Here is a 25,259-nt window from a genome sequence, read left to right as displayed (position 1 = left end):
TAACATATATCACACTGAAAAATCCCTATAGTGGTTTCACAGCATAGAATAGTACTGATTATAATGAATTTTAGAGATTTTAAATATAATTTTCAATACTTTATTTAGATTTTTTTTATTGTCTTTTCTTTCCTTGTTTCATTTTGTTCTCTTTCTATCTTTTTTATCACTCCATTAATTAAATAATATCATCAGCCATAAAGCCATGTTCACCCTGTTTTTTAGGAATAAATTGCAATATAAATAAGGATATGAATGATATATGAACAAAAACCCCTGTAAAGGGCGTCAGAACCTAAATGTGTATTTGGGGCATTTTCTTTCAATTTTCTAAAATAAGACATTAATGGAAGCAAAATAGGCAATTTCTCACAATTGACAAGTTCCTGAAAAAAACCTTTAAAAATAGCTCCATCTTATGATATGACCGAAAGCTCCAGATTCCCTGCAACTAAGTTCCCCTTTGATATAATTGTTTTCATAATATACAACATATATCCTAATACAGTGAATTAATTAATTATAATTGTTGGATCAAAAAAAAGTCACGATAGTATCAGAATGTATTTACATTTCAAGCCGAGATTGAAATATATAGTAAATAACGTTAAAGACAGAGAGAACTGAATATTACTGTTTTTCATTGTCATCTGTCAAACTGTCTAATTGTCTAATAGCCTGCTCAGAATATTAAATGAGGATTAAATTAAATAAATAAATTCCCCTAATACAGAGCAATATGACACCTCGCACTCACATTTAAATCCTTTAGACAAGTCACTATAGTAACATTAGCATTCTTTCCAAGCAATAGTACAAAATGATTTTGCGCTCTAATACTACCAGGAGTAGCTTCTCCACCCCGCTGCATACACCACAGATGCCGATTGGACAGCCGGCCCGACCGACACGCCCTCCTTATCCCCACCGGCCCCTCTGATTCGTCTGCCGCACCGTCAGTCAGTCGGGTGACGCTCCTCCATCCCAGCCCGCTTCTCCCCCTCCTCCTCCCGCAGCAGGTTGGGTTGAGCGGTCTGCTAGGGGACCGTGGACAGCTCCCGTCTGAGGAGCAGAGTAACGCAGGAGGAGGAGAGGGCTGGATATGGGGGAGCCACCGCACAGGCCCGTACGATCGAGATAAAAAACAACACTTTTTTATGTGCACATACCGGGGAGAATACACAAAGACACGGAGCTGGAGAGGCCCTGGGAGGACGGGGAAACAACCGAGGGAGTGAAGGAAAAGGGGGAATACGGCTACTGACCCATCCCGGCGCATCAGGGGTGAAGCTGCGAGAGAAAGGAGGAGAAGAAGGAGAGATAATTCCGCTCGACCTGATGGACTGAGAGGACAGATGAATGAAGACTGCCTACACTAACGCCTATAGATGCCTGGCCAAGGATCTGGACGCTTACGCCATGAACACGGACATGACAATGGACGGCATTGGCAGCCTGCATGGCGGGGTGTCGGTGAGCTCCGTGGTCTCTGATGCGGAGCTGATGAGCGGCCACAGCCCGCACCACGGCCGCGGGAGCTCATCGGGGGGACACGGGGCGGGGGCGGCGGCGGCAGCGGCGGCGGCGGCGGCGTCCACCCTGCGGATACACCAGGACCTGGCCGCCGCCGCCGCCGCGTCATCGCGCTCGGCCATGGTGACCGGCATGGCTACGATACTGGACGGCAGCGGGGAGTACCGGCCGGAGCTGTCGCTGCCGCTGCACCACGCCATGAGCGTGCCCTGCGACACGTCCTCTCCCGGGATGGGGATGAGCGGCACCTACACCACCTTAACCCCGCTGCAGCCGCTGCCCCCCATCTCCACCGTGTCAGACAAGTTTCACCATCACCATCACCACCACCACCAGCGGCTCTCCGGGAACGTGAGCGGGAGCTTCACCCTGATGCGGGACGAGCGGGGGCTGCCGGGCATGAACAACCTGTACAGCCCCTACCACAAGGACCACATGTCCGGGATGGGTCAGAGCCTTTCCCCGGTGCTGGGCAACGGCCTGGGCTCCATACACAACACCCAGCAGGGTCTCCACAATTACGGCACCACGACGCACGGAGGCCACGACAAGATGCTGAACTTCGACGCACACCACACCGCCTCCATGCTGGCCAGAGGGGACCACCACCACCACCAGCACCGAGGCCTCGGTGGCCCGGCGGCCGGGATGATGCCGCACCTGAACGGGATGCACCACCCGGGGCATCCCGCATCCTCGGCGGGCCACCACCCCCACTCCCACCTCCAGTCTCCATCCCACGGGCCCGTGTTGGCTTCCACCAGGGACAGACCGCCCTCCTCCTCGGGGACGCAGGGGGTGAACAGCTCGGGGCAGCTGGAGGAAATCAACACCAAGGAGGTTGCGCAGAGGATCACGGCGGAGCTGAAGAGGTACAGCATCCCCCAGGCCATCTTCGCCCAGAGGGTGCTGTGCCGCTCCCAGGGGACCCTGTCGGACCTCCTGAGGAACCCCAAACCCTGGAGTAAACTAAAGTCAGGCCGGGAGACCTTCAGGAGGATGTGGAAGTGGCTGCAGGAGCCCGAGTTTCAGAGGATGTCGGCCCTCAGATTGGCAGGTAAGAGCGCGCTGGTGTTTTGGTTTTCCAAGGAGAGGAATTCAAATCTTCCCCATAAAAATCCCACAATTACTTCCCCTCTGGCTCTAATGCTGTTTTGACTTTTCCCCCCTCTTTTTAATCCTTTGCTGGCTTTGTTTTGGTGTTTCCTCGTGTCTCCTCTCCGGCGCAGCACTCCAGTGTAGATGAATGAATTTTTTTAAGAATCACTGCTGTTATGATTACCATTATTGATCAATAACAAAAAGGGATCGATACCAAATGACAAGGTCATGGGATTTCCCTCCAACAGTCCTCTCTCTCTGCACGGTGCGGGCACACTTTTACTAAACATAACTCAATTAATCTGCTCCAAATTTCACCAAACTTATGCTTAGAAATACATCCAGGCACATAAAGAACAAATAAGAAAACAAAGGGAAAGATAAAAAGGGAACTCTCTAAATTTGTAATTTTGCACAAAATATAAGAAATAAATCATTGTTAGGGTTTCATTAAATCAAACGGGTGGATTATATTATTCAGCTGCTGCTGTGGCTGTCATTAGCCTGTTAAAGGATTATTGTATTGCTCAGTATTAGCAGGGAGAGAGGTGTGAGAAAGCATTGAAAGCAGCCAGAGAGCGCTCGGAAGAGGATTTGTGTTTGATTGTGTGGAGCTTGAAGTGATCAGACGGCTGTGACATAAACATGAAGGTCTGTAGCATCAGTGGGTCTGGTGCCCCCTCTAGTGAGGAACCTGGTTTCTGTCCCAACAACAAGCCTCTATTGTCTGCAGGGGACAGCAGCAGGGACCGAGCAAAAAAAAAGAAAAAGGATCAGGTGGCTCTCAGGGATCAGTTGGCTGTGGATTAGGTTCAGTTTTTCGGGAATATTGCAACATGGACAGAGTTAAGTGTGGCTGTAGGGTTTAGTTTTTGTCTGTGGGGAGTTTATTGTAAGATTTGAGTATGTTTAATCTGTTTAACAGAGGTGTTTCTATGGGAATTTTCAATTCTTAAGCCTAATATTAAAGGAAGGAGCTATGTTTGGATTTCACCTGAAATATTATTAGAGTTTAAACTTGTCAGGGTAATAAGAATTTATTGGCATATTGGGATTTTCATCTTAATGAAATATTTTATTACACTGTAAATCAGTATAGGCTAAGGGTAGCAGTTCAGTTCAGTTTCACAATTTAAAGTGTCAGTTTTCTTAAATATATTAAATACATTAATAAAATCAAAGAAAATAAAATGTATTCAGTAATACAGCTAGGTGTCTGATAAAGAGAGGAATGTATGGCTTAGTTAAGGAAAGTGACGTTGAATAAGCTCATTGCAGGATTCAATGTGTTTATACATTAAAGTGGATAAAGTCACGTTCCTGTGGAAATCATGCATCTCTGAAGGTTTTTGTGAGCCAAGAAAAACAGTTTTCAGCTTTGTGACTCTGCATTTAAATGAAAAAGAGTTGGGTTTATAAAAGGAAGACCCATGAAGGAACACTTTATCCTTCAGTTTATTTTTAAAAAAAGTCACAGATACATGGAGATAGACCGAGTTCAGTTCAGCGACACATGTTATCTGCTCTGTCTCATAAAGCTCCAAAACTTTTAAAACCATACATTGTACGAGTTAGGTTCAGGTTCCAAACAGCTGACTGCAATATATTAATGGTGGCCCATAGCAGGATTTGTAACAAATAGATTTGAGCCTCTCTGGAATTACCCCTCGGAGAGCTACCTTGGGATATTTTGAAATATGATATGATATAATCTTTATCAGTTTCACTCTCAGTAGACTTTGTACATTTCACTGGTTCATGCACTTAACAAAAACATTTAAAAGAATTTATTGTGCAAAACTCTTGATCCTCCTAGCTTTGGGCTTTCAAATCACACATGGCGAGCAAAATGAAGAAAACAGTATAAAATTGTCCTCATGCGTCATTTATCAGAGCGTCACAACATTGTGTACATATTTTCAGAATCAGCTTTATTTGACTCAGAAACTCTTAAGATACAAATATAGAAATATAACTGAACCAAGTCAACAAAGCTGAACATAGATAAAGAAACAAATAGCTATTAGAAATATATGTATACCTGCATAACTAAAAACGGAAATATAAAGTAACAAAAAGTAAAACATATAGATTCAATAACTGCTAAGAGAATGTGTGTGTGAGGTATTCTGGTATAAATATTGTTTGTTACTTAAAAAAAAAAAAAAGAGGTAATTATAAAATGATTAGTTATAAATAATTGTTATAAAGTATACAGTAGTCATTTTATCAAAGAAAATTTATATTGACGTAGGGTGTGAAAACTTTCATTATGTTTGTTTCTGTCCAGTAAAACCAGTGAATCTCCATATTTGATGATTTTGAAGTTTTAGCTAAATGGAGGGATTTAATGCTTCGTTGTGGGCTGTTCTTTGGCTGAAACCCCCCAAATAGTAATGTAAAAAACCTCATAGTCAGGAAGCTGACAACACAGTGATTTTTCTCAATTCATGAAAAGTTTACTTTTAAATACTGTAAATGTAGATAAGAGTGTGGAGCTTGATTTTATGTTACAGTAAAATACTTTTGCTTTAAATTGAGTATTATTGTGGTGTTTTTGTAGTTAGTTTTAAGATTCAAACACTTTTTTACAACATTTTCTATAAGGTCGTCATACAGTGGCTGAAATGGTATCACTATAATATATCCAACAATAAACCTTCAGCATAAACTTCTCCAGTTATTTAAGATACAATATGTTTTTGATGGATATATTTCCAGGACAGATACTCAGTGAATTATCCTGGTGAAATCAAGTAAACTGAAATAGAAATGGATTCCTTTAACGCCGGGACATATGATATGTTCTTTACATATTTCTCTTTTATCATATCTGTGTGTACATTTTTAACAAAACACAAATGTCAAATGACAACATTTAGAAATGACAAATATGACTAAAATGTTAATTTAATGGACACATTACAATGTGTGCAGCTAAAATATCCCTAAATTGAGAATTATTATGCTATATCTCAAATGACTATAATAATAATAATAATGATAATAATAATGATAATAATAATAATACAAATAATAATAGAATAATCTTGGAAATTACTTGACTCAGGTTGTCAGCGTTTTTTGTAAAGTGAAAGTAATAAAAAATAATTAAGCTTTATAACAGCACAGGAAACAGACCCGAGATCAAATAAAAAAAATTAAAACAATTCATAAAAATACCAAACAAGTAGAGTAGATACAGTATATATTAATTGTACATTGTATGAAATTAAGCTCATTTAGTTTTAGTTTTACTAACGAAGATATATTAGGCATTCTACTAAGTATTGAATATAAAATGTATTGTTATAATAGCTTTATATAGGGACTTTATTATAGATTATTGTACACTCATAGAACTCTTAGCTAATCTTTCTTTGTATTCAGTATAACTTTGAGTAATAATCAGATTCCAATAAGACTTCTTATGCGTCTCCTTTACTTCCTATTGTGAATCTCAACTTTTCATGTTTTTCTGCAGTATATAACATTCCTACATACTACATTCAGCATAATAACTTTTTGTGATTTATTTCTCTACATTATGCCTTCATGATCTCAACCTGTTTGTGGTGTTTTAATTGTGAGTTTATGGAGATCGTATCATATTCTTAAGTCATATATCTTCCATGGTTTCGTCTGACACATCCTGCTGTAGTTTCTGATATTCAGCGGCTGCATCATATTACAATGTTTGGTCGTAACATCTGTTCAGTATCTTTCAGATTTTTTTTTTTCCTGAGGTTTATTGTGGTTGCTTTTGAAATGAGGCAAAAGAGGCATTATTTAAAATGTAACATGGTTTCAAGTGGCTGAACAGTCTTTGCTGAGTAGTCTCTTGTAAAGAATGAACACTGCAAATAGGTGGCATTTCCTTTCCTTTTTCAGGTAATTGAGATCCAATCATCCCAGCATGGACAGCTGATTCTCCAAAAATTGATTGGAAATGTGCATTTAATTAGCCTAGATTGGGTCAGTAGATTTTTAATCAGCTCAGACCCTCATATTTTAAATTTGTGCACATGCTAACACGGATGAGACTGTTACTTCATTAGTGTTTGATTTTTCAGGGCTGGTATTTGATGATACAGGTTAATGGGAAATGACGTGAGTGGTGGTGGATGGAGGGTGGAGCTGGAGGAGCAGGGGAGCGTTAATGTGAGCTGTGTGTTGTAAAATATCAGTGTGCAGAGACACAGTGAACAGCCTCGCACTTACACTGCTGTCTGATGGAGCTGCACTTGTCTGCTTTCCCTCTGATAATGAAAACCTCTCGCTGGCTGCTCTATGTACAGTGTGATCATGTGTGAACATTTACAAATCAAACCTTGGCTAAAGGATGGATTGGTGACTAGGGGTGTAAGAAAATATTGATACACAACAGTATCGTGATATTTTGTTTTGTGATATTGTATCAATTCTCAGAAACAGATTTTGGTGTTTAAACCCAAAACTGCTAGATAGCAGTAGGGCTGTGTATTGGCAAGAATCTGGCGATACAATGTGCATCATGATACAGGGGTTACGATTCAATATATGGTCATACACTGCAACGTTTTCTGTGGGATCTGCATTTGGGTTTATTGCAGTCCCTGTAACATCCAACATCTTAGCCCTCAGTTTACATTTACAACACTGCTATCTAGAAGTTGGGGTTAAGTGTTTTTAAGAATCGATACAATATCACAAAATACCTGGATATGTTTTGATATTTTCTTACACACCTAGATAGCAGTGTTGTAAACTCAAACTCAGGGCTATGATAATATTTTCAATCTTAACCTCTGTATCATGATACGTATCGTATCGGCAGATTCTTGCCAATACACAGCGCTATTGGTGAATGGCTTGTTAGCTACAACATGTAAATCAGACGGTTTTGGATTTGTTGGTGTGTTTGTTTTTTCTCTTGTGATGGAGCTATAGGCTAGCAGGGTTTCCACCTGCTTCCTGTCTTTGTGCTAAGGTAGGCTAAACATGTTGTGTAAATGTCTTGTCCTGTCTTTCCTCTCCACTGTGACTTTGAAACGAGTGTAGAAACTGAAGGAGCTTCAATTCCTAGATCTGCGATGCTACAAGCAACCAATAGAGCCGAAGTCAAAGGTCAGAGCTGCAACAATGAGACAATAGATGGAGCAAATAGTCCCCTGACCCTGAGAGGAGCAGAGAGGAGCAGCATGCAGGGGGAGAAAGAGATGAGAGAGCTAGGGATATGTTTCTCTTGCTGTTACATTATCCACATTCATGTTCAGTTCACAGCAATGAAAATATGAATTATAATAAAGAGGATGTTGTGAATGCCACCACATTCCTCCTTTGGTTCTTCTAGGTTTTTGCTCCTGATGTAGTCCTGCTTAGAGCTGAAATGATCGATGTCAGTGGACAGAAAATTAAAATAGCCACAATTAAATGTTTATGTCATATTTAAGGCAGAAATGTCAAACATTCTCCACTTCCAGCCTCTCAATCTTTAGGATTTGCTGTTTGTATCTCTATTGTATGATAGGAAATTTCATATTTGGACTGTTAAAACAAGACATTTGAAGATGTCACATTGAGCTTTAGTAAATTATGATGGGCATTTTTAACTATTTGTCAACATTTTATGGACCAAAGACCAAACAAAACGAGGAATCTATAATCAAAATAATCAGTAACTGCAGGCCACCGTCTTTCCCCTTTAAAAACAAAAATTTCATACTAAAAGTATTTAGCGTAAAATATCTTAGGAAAATAGAGACGTGTTTAACTGGTACTTTTCCAATTGTCAGTGCACTGCAGGTAAAAAGGGAAAAATGTGAATAAGTACAATTACACAAACTGTATTAGTAGTCAAAGATCCCAAAGACTGCTGCAGGTATCTTTTGTGCACTTCTGAGGTCATGTTTTATCCTCATTTAATTTTTTGGGGATATCCAAAGGTAAGTTAGATTTCTCAGATGTGACAAGTAGAGCGTGTTGTTGTCTGAAAATAAGGGAAAGATAATGAAAATGAAAAGGACCAGGGGTAGCATAAAAATAGTAAATAAAATGGGGCCAACAACAGACCCTTGAGGCACTTCTTAGTTTGTACCGCAGCATAACAAATGTTACCACTTCTGTCTTCTGTTAGATGAATTAAATTAAATCAAATTAAATTAAATTTTATTTGTTTAGCGCCAATATATAACAGAAGCTATCTCAGGACACTTTTCAAATAGAGTAGGTCTAGACCGAACACCTTATAACATTATTTACAGAGACCCAACAGTACCACCATGAGCAAGCACTTGGCGGCGGCGGTGGCAAGGAAAAACTTCCTTTTAAGAGGCAGAAACCTCGGACAGACCCCGGCTCTAGGTGGGTGGCCGTCTGCCTTGACCAGAGAGAGAGAGAGAGAGAGAGAAAGAGAAACAGAGAGAGACATAAAAAGAGAGAGAACAGAGGTAACGACAGAAGGACAGAGACAGAGACAAAGGTGCACAGCAACAACAGTAGCAACAACACAACTACAATAATAGTAGTGACTGATGATGATGATAAACATGAAGAAGATGATGATGACGATGACGACGACGACGACAACAACGATGGGGGACAATGAGCAGTGATTATAGTAATAATAGTATCTGTATTAATAATAATAGTAATAATAAAAATAACAATAATATCAGTGACATTAGCAATGGCAGTCAAGCAGGACCATGGCAGGAGGCACAACCAGGATCCATGAGAACCTGCGAGACAAGAAAGCACAAGAACTCCGGGGAAGAAGTTAAGTTAGTAATGTGCATTAATGGGGCATGAATTAGTGCAGAAAGAGAGAATTATTAAGATTTATTGGGGCAACCTGATAATAAGGAATTGCAGTAATCCAGCCTAGAAGTAACAAACGCATGGATTAGTTTTTCTGCATCTGTCTGTGACAGGATGTGTCTAATTTTTGTAATATTGCGTAAATGAAAAATGGCAGTCCTGGAGGTTTGCTCTATGTGGCAATTAGAGGACATATCCTGATCAAAGATGACTCCAATATTCCTGACAGTGGGGCTAGAGGCCAAGGTAATACCATCTAGAGTAACTATATCTTTAGACAGTGAGTCTCGGAGGTGTTTGGGGCCAAGTACAAGAATTCTGTTTTTTTCTGAGTTTAGCATCAGAAAATTGCAGCTCATCTGGGTTTTTATGTCCTTAAGACATGTTTGTAACTTAGATAACTGATTAATTTTATCAGGCTTGATCAACAGGTATAACTGGGTATCATCTGCATATCAGTGAAAGTTAATGGAGTGATTCCTAATAATATTGCCTAAGGGAAGCATATATAAAATAATTAAATACAAACTAAAACAACTAACAGCTGATTTCGATTGGTCTACCCACTGTTATTGTCTGACAATGAGGTATCTATGATCTACTGTACTAAAGACTAAGCTATGGTCCAGCAAAGAAGGACTTTTAAGAAGTCAATTTGAATCAGAATGTCAGATTTGCACTTTTGGACGTCATTTAACCTGGAAGGTTCATTTGACTGGTTTGGCTAAATTGGCCATGTGAATGACCTGGAAGAGTAAAGCCAGGTGTGGACAGTAAGGAGTTATTCAGCTATAACCATGCTGAGGGTAGAGTTTTGACTACAGTAGGAGAGGGTGGAGGTCTAGTTTTGTGCTTCTGAATAAGAACTATTTGTATCCGGTGTTTTTTTTTATATAGATATATATGTGTACGTGCTAAATTGTTGTACCTTTTGATAGGTAAACAAAGAGAAATCAAATTTGCTGGCCAAATGTATGTGGACAACCATGTCTATTTTTTATTTTGTTTATTGGTTTGGGCTAGGCCCTTTTAGCCTGGTTCCAGGCCTCTGCATTATCGTCTGCATCTCTAATCTTTTCAGTGATTCAAAAAGGTCTTATCTGTTAATGTGCTCTTAAAAGGCGACCCCCCCAGCAGGAGGAACAATAAACCAATCAGAGCTCTTTTAGGCGGGATTAACAATAGGGATTTTATCCTCCCACAAATGTTAGCAAGCTGCATCCATGAAACACAGTGCCACAAAAAATGGCAACAATTAAGTGTGGTGAGAGGGACCCGGCTGTACAGGTTGTCGTAAGTCGATTTACTGACGTAACAAATCTTACACAATATCTTTTCTAGAAGCCGCTATCACAGCTTCTGTGTTGACTTAATGTCATGACTTAATTTTAAACCCAGATTGGCTCTTTGTGAGGTCTGGATCTGAATTTATCTGATTTTATGTCCACATACTACCATGTAGTCCAAGTACAGCATTGCCCAAGCAGGGTTTACAAGGTTACTAACAGTGTATTATAATAAAAGAAAAACAAAACTCTCTGTCTAAATGTTTCTCTGGACCTTTTCCTCTGTGCTTCCTTCTCCTCTCCTTCTACCTCATTTGGAATCTTTCTCTAACCTCCCCATCTCTCTCCTCCCTCGGACCTGCCTGTCTCTTTTGGGGGGAGGTATTATGTGATCGTCAGGGGAATTGAACACAGGAGCAGAGGCAGCAGCGGCCCGATGAATTATTGATGGGAATCTCGGCGTGACCCGCCTCGGTCTGCTCACTTCACTTCTTCTTCACCTCGCAGCCGGGTTAACCAGGCAAAATGGAGGGAGGGGAGAGAGAGAGAGAGAGAGAGAGAGAGAAAGAAAGAGAAAGAGAGGAGGAGTCCATTGTTTGGTTGGAGGACTCTGCCTGCCTGTGACTCCAAGTGAATTATGGATGAAAAGACAACGATGCTCAAATCTGTGTTAGAATTGAAAAGCTCATATTAAAGCTGCAGTATGAATAGGAGCAGCGGTCAGCACAAACAAAAGGCTGGGTTACAAACATAGGGGAGGGGCGGGGGGAAATTACTAATAGTTTACATGGTACAATGAACATTTCCGCAGCACTAATTCCATCAGTAAACCAACAGGGTCATGTCACTGCTGCTCTCTTTTTAATACAACTACTGCTCTTATTGACATATTCATTCTACTTTGCTGTTTTTTTTATCGCCGTTATATTGCTGTCAGTGAAACTCAACACCTCCTACAGATGCTTCACATTAAAAGCCTACCAGTGAGGGATTATGCACTTTGAGCTGCTCGAAAGCTTTTCAAGGTAACGAAGGAACTTGGCTCATTGATGTGCTTTTAATAGTTTTTGGACAACAGTGGAGCTCTATGGTACAGAGGAAGAAGGCTTTGGACACTTGTTAGTAGGATCAATTCATTGCTGGTGTTGGTCTTTTCACCGGGTTTGTTGACAATAAGACAAATATAGATTGACTTTAATGTTATAGAACAGAATGAAAGAAGTCCACTTAGAGTGGAACTGTGCTGAAAATCTGAATGACTGAACCTAAATATTTTCCATTTTACGCATCCTGCTGCAAGCAGACACAATGCATTATTTATGAGCCGGACTCTGCTTTATGACACAGATTACCAGCAGTTACTGTGTGTGTGTGTGTGTGTGTGTGTGTGTGTGTGTGTGTGTGTGTGTGTGTGTGTGTGTATGGTCTTACAGTTTCAGACTGTGGGAATACAGTTTGTGTCCGTTTTCAGGGTTTCTGTTCTGACCTCCTGCATATTCAGAGGCTGCTATCGATCTGTAATAATGGATTTCAGGCTGCTGAGAGGAGACTTCTGATGTTTGTTTGTGTGTCAGTGTGAGAAGATTTGACAGAAACTGTTATCTCTGACCTATCCTGTCGATAGCAGTTTTGGAAGCTGGAAACTGAGACCTGACAAAGTCTGTTAACAGGTGCTGTGGAGTACTATTGCATATGCGGAAAAAGTTGTATAAAGCTCTCAGAGGGAGCTGTGTGAAGGCTGATAAACTGCCTTAAGTGATGTCACTCGAGTCAGCGTCAGTTAGGGCTATAGACTAAAAGTTTGAGAAGAAAAAATCTGGGGGTGTGAAATTCTCGAGGCTTTAAAGCGGTACTCACAAACCAATGGGTGACGTCACGATAGGTTCACACTTGGACCCAGGTGAAGTGTTTTTGAATGCACTTACAAATGAACTGGAAGCAAGCTAGCTCTACTAAATAGGCTAGAGCGTGAAAAAATCTCCAGACATACCACAAGTGATGTTGTGGCGACAACCTTTTTTAAGCCTTGTTTCTTTGTTTAGTTGAAGGGCAGTTTTACTTTCTTGTAACACCCAACAGCTTCCTAATTTACGTCCAAACTCACCCTTTTTGAGGATATTCCTACACAAAGGGTGCTGTGGATCATATAAGATCAACCTCATAAATGAGTTTCTCATAATTTCTGGCAGAAAGCAAACTTCTCACATAGCCAGACCTATTTCCACACTTTACTTTAGCACTTTTGAAGTGTGCGAAACTTTATAAAAAGAACCAGGGTGAGCAGTTTCTTAAACAAGTGACACATCACTCAGCCTGTTCGCTGACATACAAAACAGGTTAGGATATGTTGATTGGGAAAAACTGAAACAATCTGATGTTCGCTCATTGGAGGAGGACATCTTCAAAAAGGATGAGGTTTGGAAGGAAATCTGGAAGCTGTTGGGAGTTGGAAGTAAATAATTAAGTAAATTATCCTTCAATTATATAAAAGGCTGAAAAAAAGATCTCTTTGTGACGTCGCTCGTAGTATTATATAGTAACTGCTTTGCATTCCATCTGCTAGACTCAACCCGCTCGCTTACAGTTAGTCCCTTGCTTCCCTTGACCTAAGATGCTGTATGTTGTCCCTCAGCTCCGCCTACCAAACTTGCATTTTGAGATCTGATCACACTGCCGACAAAATCAAGATAACAAGAACACTTGTGAACCAGTTGTAAATACAAAGGCCCGAGATCAGATGTCATTATCTAGATAATGGATGCAGATAGAGATTGCAGGTGAATACCAGGTGACTAGAGTTACAATGTTTTGACGTGACCCAGAGCAGCACATCTGCATGTTTGTGCCTCTTTGTCATTCATATAGAGACTCTGATACATTCAGCAAAGCACCAAGCGCTTTATCAAAACTGTGAACTCCAAACATCAGCCTTGTGTGTTCAGACTCTCTACAACCTTCACTGTAGCCCCCAATAAGAAAATCAGAGGAATAGCATAGTGATTTTTTGTTAAGCCTGTCCACACCAATTAGGGTGCCCTGGTGGTGTTGGAGTGGTAGAAGTGTTGCTGGGGCCAACTGAGCGGTTGGGGTTCAGAGGAGAAAATGGTCCTGTCGCCGCTTTATTACGGCGGTCAAATAAAACGTGACACCTGGACTCTGAGCTCATCGAGGCGGAGCGCTCAGAGAATACACACCGCACAATCAGACAGAGCTACACACTACTACACACACACACACACACACACACACAACACACAGGTAGGAAGCAGCAGGGGAGGACAGGAAGGCAACTCTGAATCATGCTGAAAGGACCATATGGGTTTTTTCACATAAAGTGTATTTTGAAAGCAGTGCATTAGTGGTAATATCTCACCACGGTGGTATTGTTAAAAACTAGTCCTTCTGAAATTAAAGACCTTAATTTCCCATCAGTCCTGTTGTTTTGTGTGCCCCCTCCTCAAAAAGAATAAACAGGCCAGTAGTCATTTTTCTCCATCAGCCTTTCTCTCCTACCACCCCCACCCATCAGCACACACTCTAAACGCATTACATTATGATCCCAATGGAAGTGTGTATTCATCGGCTGGTGAAAATAGTCCCCAACATATGCATTATTTACATTTGTTTGACTAATGCTCGCTAAAAACTATGACGCCCAGCTATCTTAGGAAATTAGTGAGACTTTTACATGAAACAGTTGACTCATAAAGGGCCATTCCACTGATTTTACACATCAAGTTTCCTCATCATGGTTAGTACTACTGAGCAGGGATGAGCGAGTACGCCATCATCTGTGCCAGTACCTGCTTAAACAACTAAATTATCTGTTTCTGCCGGAATAGGCAGGGCTTGTTCCAGATGTGGGTGGTGCTTAAACAGAAAGTGGGCATGACCAACCACAAGAAATTGTTGTATTTATTAGAAAACTGAGCTTCAGAGAAATGTTTTTGAGCTATTTACAGAACAATTGTTTTATAATGGCTGCTAAATGTATGACTAGTCTACAATCAATTTTGCAATAACAATTTTAATTTTCACAGAATAATAAAAAAAAAATGGAATTGTGATGCTGTGATATGTTGTTGGGGTCTGTACCAAACAAAGATGTTTTCTTAAATCTGGAGAACAAGAACTGTAAGTCAGAGCATCTCTGCAGCACTAAAGTAATTAATTGTAATGCTATTTTGTCACATTTTACCTTTATAAATATCTTCCTGCAATTTGCGTATTGCACTTGGCCATATTGTGATTTCGATAATGTTGCGATTAATTGTACAGCCCCAGTGTGTGGTAACCTGTATAAAAGGCCTGTGGTAAAGTGATTGGAGATGCTACCCCAGGAGCTAACATGGCTGACTGTGACACTATCTGACACAGAGAGAACACGTTACAATCAGTCATCATCTGTATCTTGATTTGCTGACTAATGGTTGGTTTTGGATGATTGAACAGCAGCCCTTTTCACATCTGAAACCAAATTGTTTTTGCTTGTGATGTTTATTTCTGATGATTTGTTAACAATATGTTTCAAACATTACTCAGAATTAATTCATTGATGACCTTTAAATAGACTGATCCAACTGAAAGCCACTCCCCGATCCCATTCATTCTTCTCTGTTGCTGCTGGTTTGTTATCTCTGTTTTTTACGCCTTCTTCCTTTTTGAATTCTCGTTCCATCTTTGTTCTCTCGTTGTCCCTCCTTCCCTCAGGTTCATTAGTATTGGTGACACAGCGCTGCTGAAATAACTCTGTCCGGAGGCGTAATGAACGACGACAGCCGGGACAGACCTGTCAGGCGGCAGGCAGGGTTTATGGTGAAAGACAAACAGTATTAAAAAAAACAAAGGAAAATAAACACAGGGTCTGATTTGACCTTGTGTCTGACCAAAATCCTGTATTCACTTGTGAGGATGACAAACAAACAAATACATACTTAAAAAAATGATTATTGTTTTGATTATTATAAGAAAAATGGTTATTATTATTATGATTGCTATTTGTATTGATATATCATAATGAAAATAATTTCATATAAAATTTAAATCTATATAAATAAAGTATATAGTCAATTATTGATGAATATTAAATGAAAAATAATAATATCCTATGGAGATGAAATAAATGAATATTCTATTTATAAATAATAATAATAACAATTCAACAATAAGATTTAATAACAAAACATTTAAAAGGAAAAAGATTAAGAATTCATTTAATTTAGAAAATGAAAATATCCTATGAAGAGGAAAATATAATATAATAAATACATATTTAACCCTTACAAGTCTATTTTATTATTATTATTATTACTATTATTACTGTGTTTGCTATTGATAAGACAAATAGAACTATACTACTACTACTAGTAATAATAATAATAATACTAATCTGCTGTCTAACATACATTACATACCAAACTGCATTAGAATTTTTGCTATTTTTATCCAGTCTCTAATATGTCTGTTTGCTGCTTGAGCTGACAGTTCCCTGTATGTAAATGTGCTGATGTGTATCTATAACCGATCAATACTTTGATGCTCAGATACTGAGACTGAACACAAACAAGGAAGTGGACGCACATTCTGTTTGTTGTCCTTCCTGCTCCTGTCTCTACTCATGTTGTTGTTTTCTGTTTTTTTGGTTTCTCTCTCCGTCCGGGAGTCAGTGTGTTTTTCTGAAGAGTGTGTGTGTGTGTGTGTGTGTGTGTGTGTGTGAAGCAGCAGTTTTGGGCCCGGCCGTGCGTGCGGATGGATGATGTGGATCGATGGCTGTAATCCCGAGCAGATTAAAAGAGCATTAATACTGGCAACGATAACGTAAACGGTGCGGACCCAGATCTCCATTGATCTGCAGGAACCTGATCCAGACCAGTTCCTGGAAGAGAGGGGGGAGGGGGGTGGGGGGTAGACAGAGAGAGAGGAGGAGAAAGAGCTGACATTATACAACACAGAGAGAGAAAGAAGCAGTATCCGAATGGCTCATGATGATAATAATAATAATAATAATAATGATAACATGGGCACTCTAATGAGCAATATTATATGCAAACTAATAATGAAGTAATTGAAAGGTAATAGTATGGTCTGTAAAGGAGGCCAACAATGCCATAATTAAAACCTATCACCACAAAAGAACATGCAAATCCCAGATTTCTCTCAACAATATCTGCACATAGTGACTACAGTAGGGTTAAGGTTAGATTGTGATTCTAGTCTCTAGTGAAAGCCTCCACCCAGACACCATTACTCCCTGCATCCCGACAGCGGCACTAGGGCTGCAACGAACCATTATGATTCTCTCGATGAATCGATTAGTTGTTAGGTCTATAAAATGTCCGAAAATGGTGACAAATGTTAAATCACAGTTCCCCAATTGTAAATTACCTGTTAAAATATGTAGTCAGTAACCTAATCCAATATCACAAATAAAGACAAGAGAAAAGAAATAACAATAAGAAGTATTGATCTAATTGTATTCTATAAGACAACAGAACAATGTGACCTTAGAAAAGAAAATGGAAACCAAGATTTTTAGCATTGGAAATGTGTCCTCTCCTCAGAGCATTTTTAAAGAAAAACTGATGTATTTTAAATCCTGCTAATAATCCCAATTTTTATTAAATGTAATCTGATTATGTCTGTTTTTCTGCAACTGGAACAGATTAGAGTTTTAGTATCCTGATTAAATAACTCAGTTATATGTAATCCAGTAATCCTGTAGAGGGCTACAAAAAACTGAAAATATTCAAATTTGAGAAACCGGAATCTGAGAATTTTTACATAAAAAAAAAACGATGAATGAATTAAGTTATGCATGAACGAATCGATCAATTAATCGACTAATTGTTGCAGCTCTGAAGTGGAGGTACATCATGATGTTTCTTATTATCCAATGTTAACATCATTTTTGAGTTGAGTTTGGTTGAGTCCTCTGTACTTGAACTGAAGGTGTCTCTCATTTTGCCTCTGAGCTCTGTACGTGTTTTCAAATCAGAAGAGCTTCAGTTTTGAAGATTTTGGGTTCATGTGCGTGTTTTTTGTCTGTTTACACGTTCTCTTAAGTTGCCGTAGCTCTTAGGGCCACTTACCAATCAGTTTATTGACGTACAAGTCCATAAGACGCATTGTTGAGATTTTCAAAGTGTGCACATCGGCAGTTCCTTGTTTTCTTTCTTCCTGGGATGATATATGAGTTTCTTTATCTCACCTACACAGTTTGTATTTCTTATGTTGACCTTTTGGCTTATCATTTGTACTGTTTGTGTTGAATAACCCCCCTCCCCCCCAAAAACCCACAGTTTGAGGGTCTAAATTGCTCTTATTTTTCCTGCAGATTTGGTGGTAAAAGCATTAAAAGCTGCCGGTTTGATGCGTATCAGACAGATAGGTTTGAAGGGAATCCTCCTCTATTTGATTGTGCCACATAACTGGATTCATTAAGCTGAATCTGTCTGTTATTGGATTATGTTTCATATTGGATGGAAGAGATCCAATTGTAGATATTAGGGCCTTTAATGTAGACAGGTTTAGCAGGACAGAGCAGACAGAAACATGTTGGAGAAAAAGATAAAGACAGAAAAATAAAGATAGAAATAAATAATTACAGGGGAAAGAACAGAATACAGAAAACATACAGTAAAACCAAACAATTAACATTGATTTTTTGAAAAAGCTAAACAATAAAAATGGGTTGAACAAAAGGTAAGAAAATACACTATATGGCCAAAAGTGTGTGGACACCCCACTCCTCAGTCTTTCATCTCTCCGAGTGGGAAACCCGATCAACTCGTATCGCTTGCCGCTGATCGTTTGGAGACAAACACAGCGGTGAGCGGTTTGCCAGGATGTCCGTTTATAGCTGCCCAACCTCCTTTTGATCAATCACCGATTACAATACAACCTATTGATCCGAGAATATTATCTTTCTGCCCGTGTTTGCTCTCTGTTGGAGCTGTGTGCTGTGAGACTGAGCACCGATGACTTCAGGCTGCCAAAAAACAGCACTGATAAGAAAAGGTACTGAGAGGCCGGTTAACTCATCATCCATTAGTCTGTCAGGTGTGTGTGTGTGTGTGTGTGTGTGTGTGTGTGTGATGTCCAAACAGAGCTCTCACTGTCAACATTTGGCAGGTTAAAGGTTAGTAAATGTTTTCCCAAGTTTTTGAAACTTTCTCTCCAGCGACGTTTGCTTTTTTACTCCCACTTCACTCCCTTATGCTTAAAGCACAGTCACCACATGTATGAGGGACTTTTTTGAACGGGCTAGGATAGTTGTACAGGAACTAACTTTACTCCCTGGTTCCTCACTCAAAATGCAGGTTATGTTCCTGATTCCCTTGAAAGGTTCTTGGTCCCCTGGGATAGTGGAAACGCCCTCAAATTGTCATGTTCTAACAGAAAATACCATCTGCTGACATGTCAGTGAGTACTGTATGTTCCACAGGTTCAACACACAAACAGCCAGAATCTAGAGGAGAGTGTCTTTGTTACAGAGATATAACAATGTCAGTATTCCTGTGAGTAATATTCCTCTCAGTTATGAGTCACTCACCAGCATTATTGTAAATATGTGTGTGGCATTGTACCATTAGAGCTGCCAGAAAGGTCTGGCACACATTTTAATTCCTATTTGGAATAAATATCTTTGAGTTTTGTCACTGCAGTTCCCATAATGCTTTGGGTGATGCAAAGAGGAACTATAATGTTGCCATAGAGTCCAAAGTTCCAAAGTTACTCTCCATTGGCTACATTGTGCTGTATATTTACCCTCTGCCATTTTATTTAAAGCTGCAATACACACAATAATGACATACCATCTGTGGTCTCCGTGACATCACCCAGAGGTTTCTGAAGAGCCGTTGTCGCAGTGTGGTCGGCTCTGGCCGTCGCCATCTTGGCAGTCCTGACTCGGCTACTAAAAATGGGCAAAGAGGTGGAGCTGAGGCGGACTTCACCCCTGTACAGTTGTCATGAACAGGGAATTTTGCTATAGAGACCAAAACCATTTTTTGTACCAGGCTATAGACATATTTATTTCTGCTGTGAAGTTGGGCATTTTAATATGGGGCCTTATGGAGATTGACTCACTGGTGGAGCCAGCCTCAAGTGGCAATTAGGGGAACTGCAGCTTTTGGCAAATCCTTCATTTCTTAGCTGCAGATGTTGCCGCTTGGTGTTCACCTGATGAATGCCAGTCCAATATTCACTCTCTTTTAGCTCTGTTTTTGGTCTCAGCCAACTCATTTGTGTCTCTCTCTTTGTTTAGCTGCTAACTTTGTCTGTCTGCTGTTTGCTGATGAGCAGGTATTGTACAGTGGGTTTTTGGGCTGCCAGCTGTGGCCAAGAACAACACAGATGAGAGCTGTGAGAGTCAACCAAAACAGTAAAATTGCAGGCTGAAAGATAGAAAAAGCAATACAGAGCTGACAGGAAGTGTAGAGTCAGGTGATACAATTTCTGTGGGTTGTCACTATGAGCGCCCTCTTTCACACACACACACACACACACACACACACACACACACACACACACACACACACACACACACACACACACAAGTAGTCATGTAATCCATTGTTTTTTTGTTTTTTTTAAAAGATATGTTTTGGCCTTTTCTTGCCTTTATTGGATAGGTACAGCTGAAGATCGACAGGAAAGGTGGGTAGAGAGAGAGGGGATGACACACAGCAAAGGGCCGCAGTTCAGATTCAAACCCGGGCCGCTGCAGCAACTCCATACATGGGTTGCCAGCTCCACCGACCGAGCCAACCGGGCGCCCTATTGTTAATATGATAAACTAAATTAGAATTAAGTTAAATTAAACTATTAAACTAATTAAACTAAACTAAGTGTCAATTTTCTTCAACAAAAGGGCCTGTACACTACTTTTTGCTAGAAATCCCACAATTCAATGGAGTATATTGAATCTTTATATGTGTTTTTTTTGTAAGGGGATTAAAGGAATAAGAAAGAAAAGAATATTTACAGTTACAGAAATGTATCTTGATAGGGTTTCTTTTAGAAAACAGCTTTACCTATTTGGGCCTCTGAAACCCTCAAGATGAAAGGAAAGGGAGGAAAATCTGCTGTACTGGTCGGACTGCTCACAGCTCGCGTCCACACTAAATTGATTTTTAGAGGTCACAAGCCAAAAAGGTCAGGCAGCACAGCTCCAGTCCATTCTCCCGGTCCAGTTCATACATTAATTCATCATATCTAAACTGGAGCGAAAGATCAAATTACATTCCAAACTGTTCAGAAAGGGTTTGATGACAACAACACACGTAACAGCAAGCCCATAATGACTGAAACCTGGCTTCATAACTCACACCTTGCTTTTTATCGAAACAACTGATGTTGTTTTGTTGTTGTTATTTTTTATTTATAGTAGAACTGTCTGTTGGATAATAGTAGATGGAAAACTAAAGAGAAACAGAGCTGAAGGAGACGAGAGAGGGAGGGTGGGGGGGACAGAGGTGGATGACATCAAACTCCTCTGAGGCCATTTCCTCATCAGCTCAATGACATCACTGAGCCACCCGAGGCTGCGATTGGTCAACCCCTTTATGCTGGTAAACAACTGAAGATACATTACAGTGTGTGTGGGTGTGTGTGTGAGTGTGTGTGCGCATGTGTGTATAAGTGGGCAGCGGGACCTTTGTCCGGTGATGTCACCACAGACCGTGTGGACATACAGATTATCCACTGATAAAGCATCTCTGCGCACACACACACACACACACACACACACACACACACACACACACACACACACACACACACACACACACACACACACACACAGAGAGATTCGGTGATTACACACTGTGAATACTCGCGTTCTCTCTCCCTCTTTGTTCCTCAGTACAATCAGTGATGGAAGCAGATCTATCTATTTGCCTGTATATGTGATGTAGTGCAGGAAGTCCATATCACTAGAAAACCGAAAGCTTTCATTTAATTTTTTTAAAGGGTCAGCAATATCCTTAAACAGCTGGACACTGTAGTTTTTAGCAAATGCTACTCAAACAGGAGGAAATAGGGAATTTTGGTAGGGACTATTTTCAGCAGCGGATTAATACACATTTGGCATGCTAGTGAGTATTGGGAGCAGCATGACGGTGTATGTGTATGACTTCAAACAAACTACAGTGTGTGTGCTCATGGTAGTGTCTCACTGGTGTTTTTTTCTTAATTTTTGGACAGTGGTGCTTTATGGCGCAGAGGAAGATATGTGTATGTAGGAAGACAGTATGTGTCAGTAGGAGGATTAATTGTTGGTTTTGGTCTTTTCATGAGATCCATATCCTGTAAACTATCTTTGAGGGTCCTGTGCTGGAAATCAGAAGCAAATGAGCAATTTAGGGTTCTAAGTTCATGTTTGTTTGCATACATACAGATGGTTATGGTATTTAAAGATGTTCTAGTGGACATGCAGCCAGAAATAGCTGTTGATTAATTGATTAACGGATCAACAAAAAGTTAATAACTGTTATTTTGATAATTAGTTAATCATCTGAGAGACTTCAAGTAACAAACGACTATATGCTGATGTTTAGCAATGGTTGCTATTTTCATCACCTTAGTTTAGTTTGTTAGCATGTGCTAATTAGCACTAAACACAAAGTACAACTGAGACTGTTATTAGTTTTGTAGGCATTTGGTTGCGCTGTTTAACTGTTTACAGTAATGGATAAATTAGAATGGTGGTGAAGGGGGAACATGAAGGAATTTCATTATAAACCATGATATTAGATATTTGGTGGTGACGTTTCACTACAAACCAGTACCAATGGCCACTTCATAGTGGTGTGAAAGGAAAAGGCAAGAGATCACCAAAAGGCAGTATAATTTATTCTCTGGGTGCCATAAATGTATGTTCTAAACTCAGTGGCAACTTAAAGTATTGTTATTGAGATATTTTAGTCTGGAGGGACATGGGAGTGGATTTTCACTCCTGTCCAAACCTCTCCCACAAAAATACTCCTGTCTCACCCAAATGCCATGACAGAGTTTTAGGACCAGTTTGTGGATTTTAGTGGCAGTATGGATGGATAGTGTTTGTCCATCCATATTGGTACTGTATATTTATATATAAACACCATCCTGTTGTTATTATGATTCCCGTCTCTCCTGCTCCCGTTGACTTTCTTTTCTGTCCCGTCCCAGTCATGTGATGAATAGTGAAATTGATTCTCATCCCGCGGGAATCCCGTGACCCACAGGATTCCTGCAAAAATGTCAGCCGCCAAGTCTGGAACAAAATGGTGGACCGACATTGCCATTCTAAAAATACCAAACCTTGGCAAGCTAAAGCTTCCCAAATGCAGATTTTCTCCTTTTCGATGTTTCATGTCTGTGTGAAATGAATCTCTTTTGAGTTTTGGAGTTTTCTTAGAAAAGTAAGTAAGTGAAGGTGTAACATTGGGCTCTGGAAATGGAGGTGACAGGAATTTGTCATTTACAATTAATTGGTTAATTAGAACTAATGGATATGAAGATGTGCGGCCTTATTTCTCAGCTGATACAGTGACATACTGTGCTATACTGTATTGTTAAAGGATAAATATTCCAACAGATCCATTCATGCTCTCAGTTTGGATGTGTGTGTGTGTGTGTGTGTGTGTGTGTGAGTGAGAGAGAGAGAGAGAGAGAGAGAGAGAGAGAGAGAGAGAGAGAGAGAGAAACAGAGACTGAGAGAGTGTCTTCAGTCTGATGCTCCATTTCCGGTTATCTTCTCAAAACGGAAGGAGAGAAGCATCGTGGTGCATTAAGCGCAACCACACACACACACACACACACACACACACACACACTCAAGCAAGCTTATAGTGGAGTGCTGATTGCTACAATGCTGTGTGTCTCTATGTACATCTGTGTGTGTGTGTGTGTGTGTGTGTGTGTGTGTGTGTGAGTTTAAGTGCTGAGATATGATGCATCAAGTGTGTGTGCCAGCCTGTCATGCTCATGAAGTCTGCAGACTGTGTTATAGTGCAATATTCCGACTACTAAGGGGAATGTTCGGATTTTTTACAACCATGTTTTCATAGTTTTGGTCATCATTTCTCTCTGTTATGAGTCACTCACCAGCATCATTGTATACACACGGGGCATTGTAACAGCAACCGTCTGAGGACTGACACGTCTCCGGTTTAACTTCATACAAAGTGCTTCACTTTGTGTCACATTGTGAGCTGCAGCTGCTCTAGAGGCAGCATATTAAACCAAGGCTGTTGTAAAGTAAAGCAGTAACACACCCCTTTAAACACCAGCCAACTATGATTGTAGCTGTATTAGAGGCTCAAACGTACCCTATGGCTGATTGCATTACTAATTCAAGCATGTTTGTTTATGGTTGGTCTGAGTGTGTCTGGATGTTAGGTAAAACCCATTCCACCCTTAATTTTTTTTTGTGTATGGTGATAAGGTGGCTGTTTTGACTTACTGACCTAATATTATATGGACATGTGGCCTATGAGCTTTTTTTGGACAGTGACAGCAGAATCATGTAAAGCTTGGTATCTCAAATCTTGGAAAAATCATTGTTGATGAGTGACGATCTCCAAACAAAGTAGAATCTGTGATTGAATCTTGTCATAACGAACCTGAAAACTAAACTTGAAGTCAAGGTGAAATCAAGATACAGTATAATATGAGGAATTTGTGTAGGCTCATGTGACTTGTATACATACTGGTCAGGGCTGTGTTGGCAAGAATTGGGCGATACGATATGTATCACGATACAGGGGTTATTGTGACACAATATATTGTATATACTATTCTGTTTTTTTTTCTAGTACATATGGAGTATATGTAAGAAAAGTAATTTCCCCCTGGGATTATTAAAGTATTTCTGATTCTGATTCTGATTCTAATATTGTGATGTATTGCAATACTGTAAGCTAGGCTAGGCTATGATATATTGCAATTTTATTTAAAAAAATAAAATTTTAGGAAAACTGACTAGTATAAAGAACACACCACCACACAACCAGAACAGTGGGATCTGCATTTGTATTTATCCCAGTCACTGTAACATCCAACATTAAAGCCGTCAGTTTAAGTTTAGGTGCACGGCTTTCTTGCGATTGGGGTTTATACACAAAAACCGATACAGTGTTTGTGAGAATCAATACAATATCACAAAATAAAATATTATTATTATATTTTATGTTTTTTTCTTACACGCCTAATACTGATACTCCTCTAAACAAGCCAAGAAAGCAAACAAAGACTCGCTGACTTAATGGAAATCTTCTCCAGAGTTAATTATCGTGCCACTAAATGGGTTGGTCTTTGTGGCCCTCATGGTCCCTATCCTTGTCTCCAGATTGTCTTTAATTAGTTGGCTCTTTTAGATTGATTGATTTTTACTACATAATCTGCTTAAAATGGCTGATATTGTCATTTTGAAATTAGATTTGTAATGAGACTGGTGTCCCCCAACAAATGTACCTGCCAAGACTCACTGCTGTCCCACCCAACATCCCATTTAAGGAGGTAATGACACAATTTCTTTGGATATTTGAAAAATGCCACAAT

General features: G+C 39.9%; 1 protein-coding gene and 1 long non-coding RNA gene across 3 annotated transcripts in view; one reads left to right on the top strand and one right to left on the bottom strand.

Moving 5' to 3' along the window:
* Positions 1–1,118: 1,118 nt before the first annotated feature.
* Positions 1,119–25,259, top strand: part of onecut2 (one cut homeobox 2) — a 36,045-nt gene continuing 11,904 nt past the window's right edge. For both annotated transcript variants that reach the window (XM_051411985.1, XM_051411984.1), the window contains exon 1: positions 1,119–2,590. In XM_051411985.1, the coding sequence (XP_051267945.1) occupies positions 1,360–2,590 (1,231 nt within the window). In that variant the 5' untranslated portion in view covers positions 1,119–1,359. The remainder of the gene's footprint in view (positions 2,591–25,259) is intronic.
* LOC127370189 (uncharacterized) lies at positions 14,708–19,633 on the bottom strand. The gene is made up of 3 exons (XR_007886158.1): positions 19,532–19,633; positions 16,299–16,593; positions 14,708–15,507 (listed from the first exon to the last, which is right to left on the bottom strand). It is a non-coding gene; the product is annotated as an uncharacterized LOC127370189 (long non-coding RNA).

This window comes from Dicentrarchus labrax, unplaced genomic scaffold, assembly GCF_905237075.1.
Source record: "Dicentrarchus labrax unplaced genomic scaffold, dlabrax2021, whole genome shotgun sequence".
NCBI classification, from domain to species: domain Eukaryota; kingdom Metazoa; phylum Chordata; class Actinopteri; family Moronidae; genus Dicentrarchus; species Dicentrarchus labrax.
This window is presented reverse-complemented; position numbering and strand designations above follow the sequence as displayed.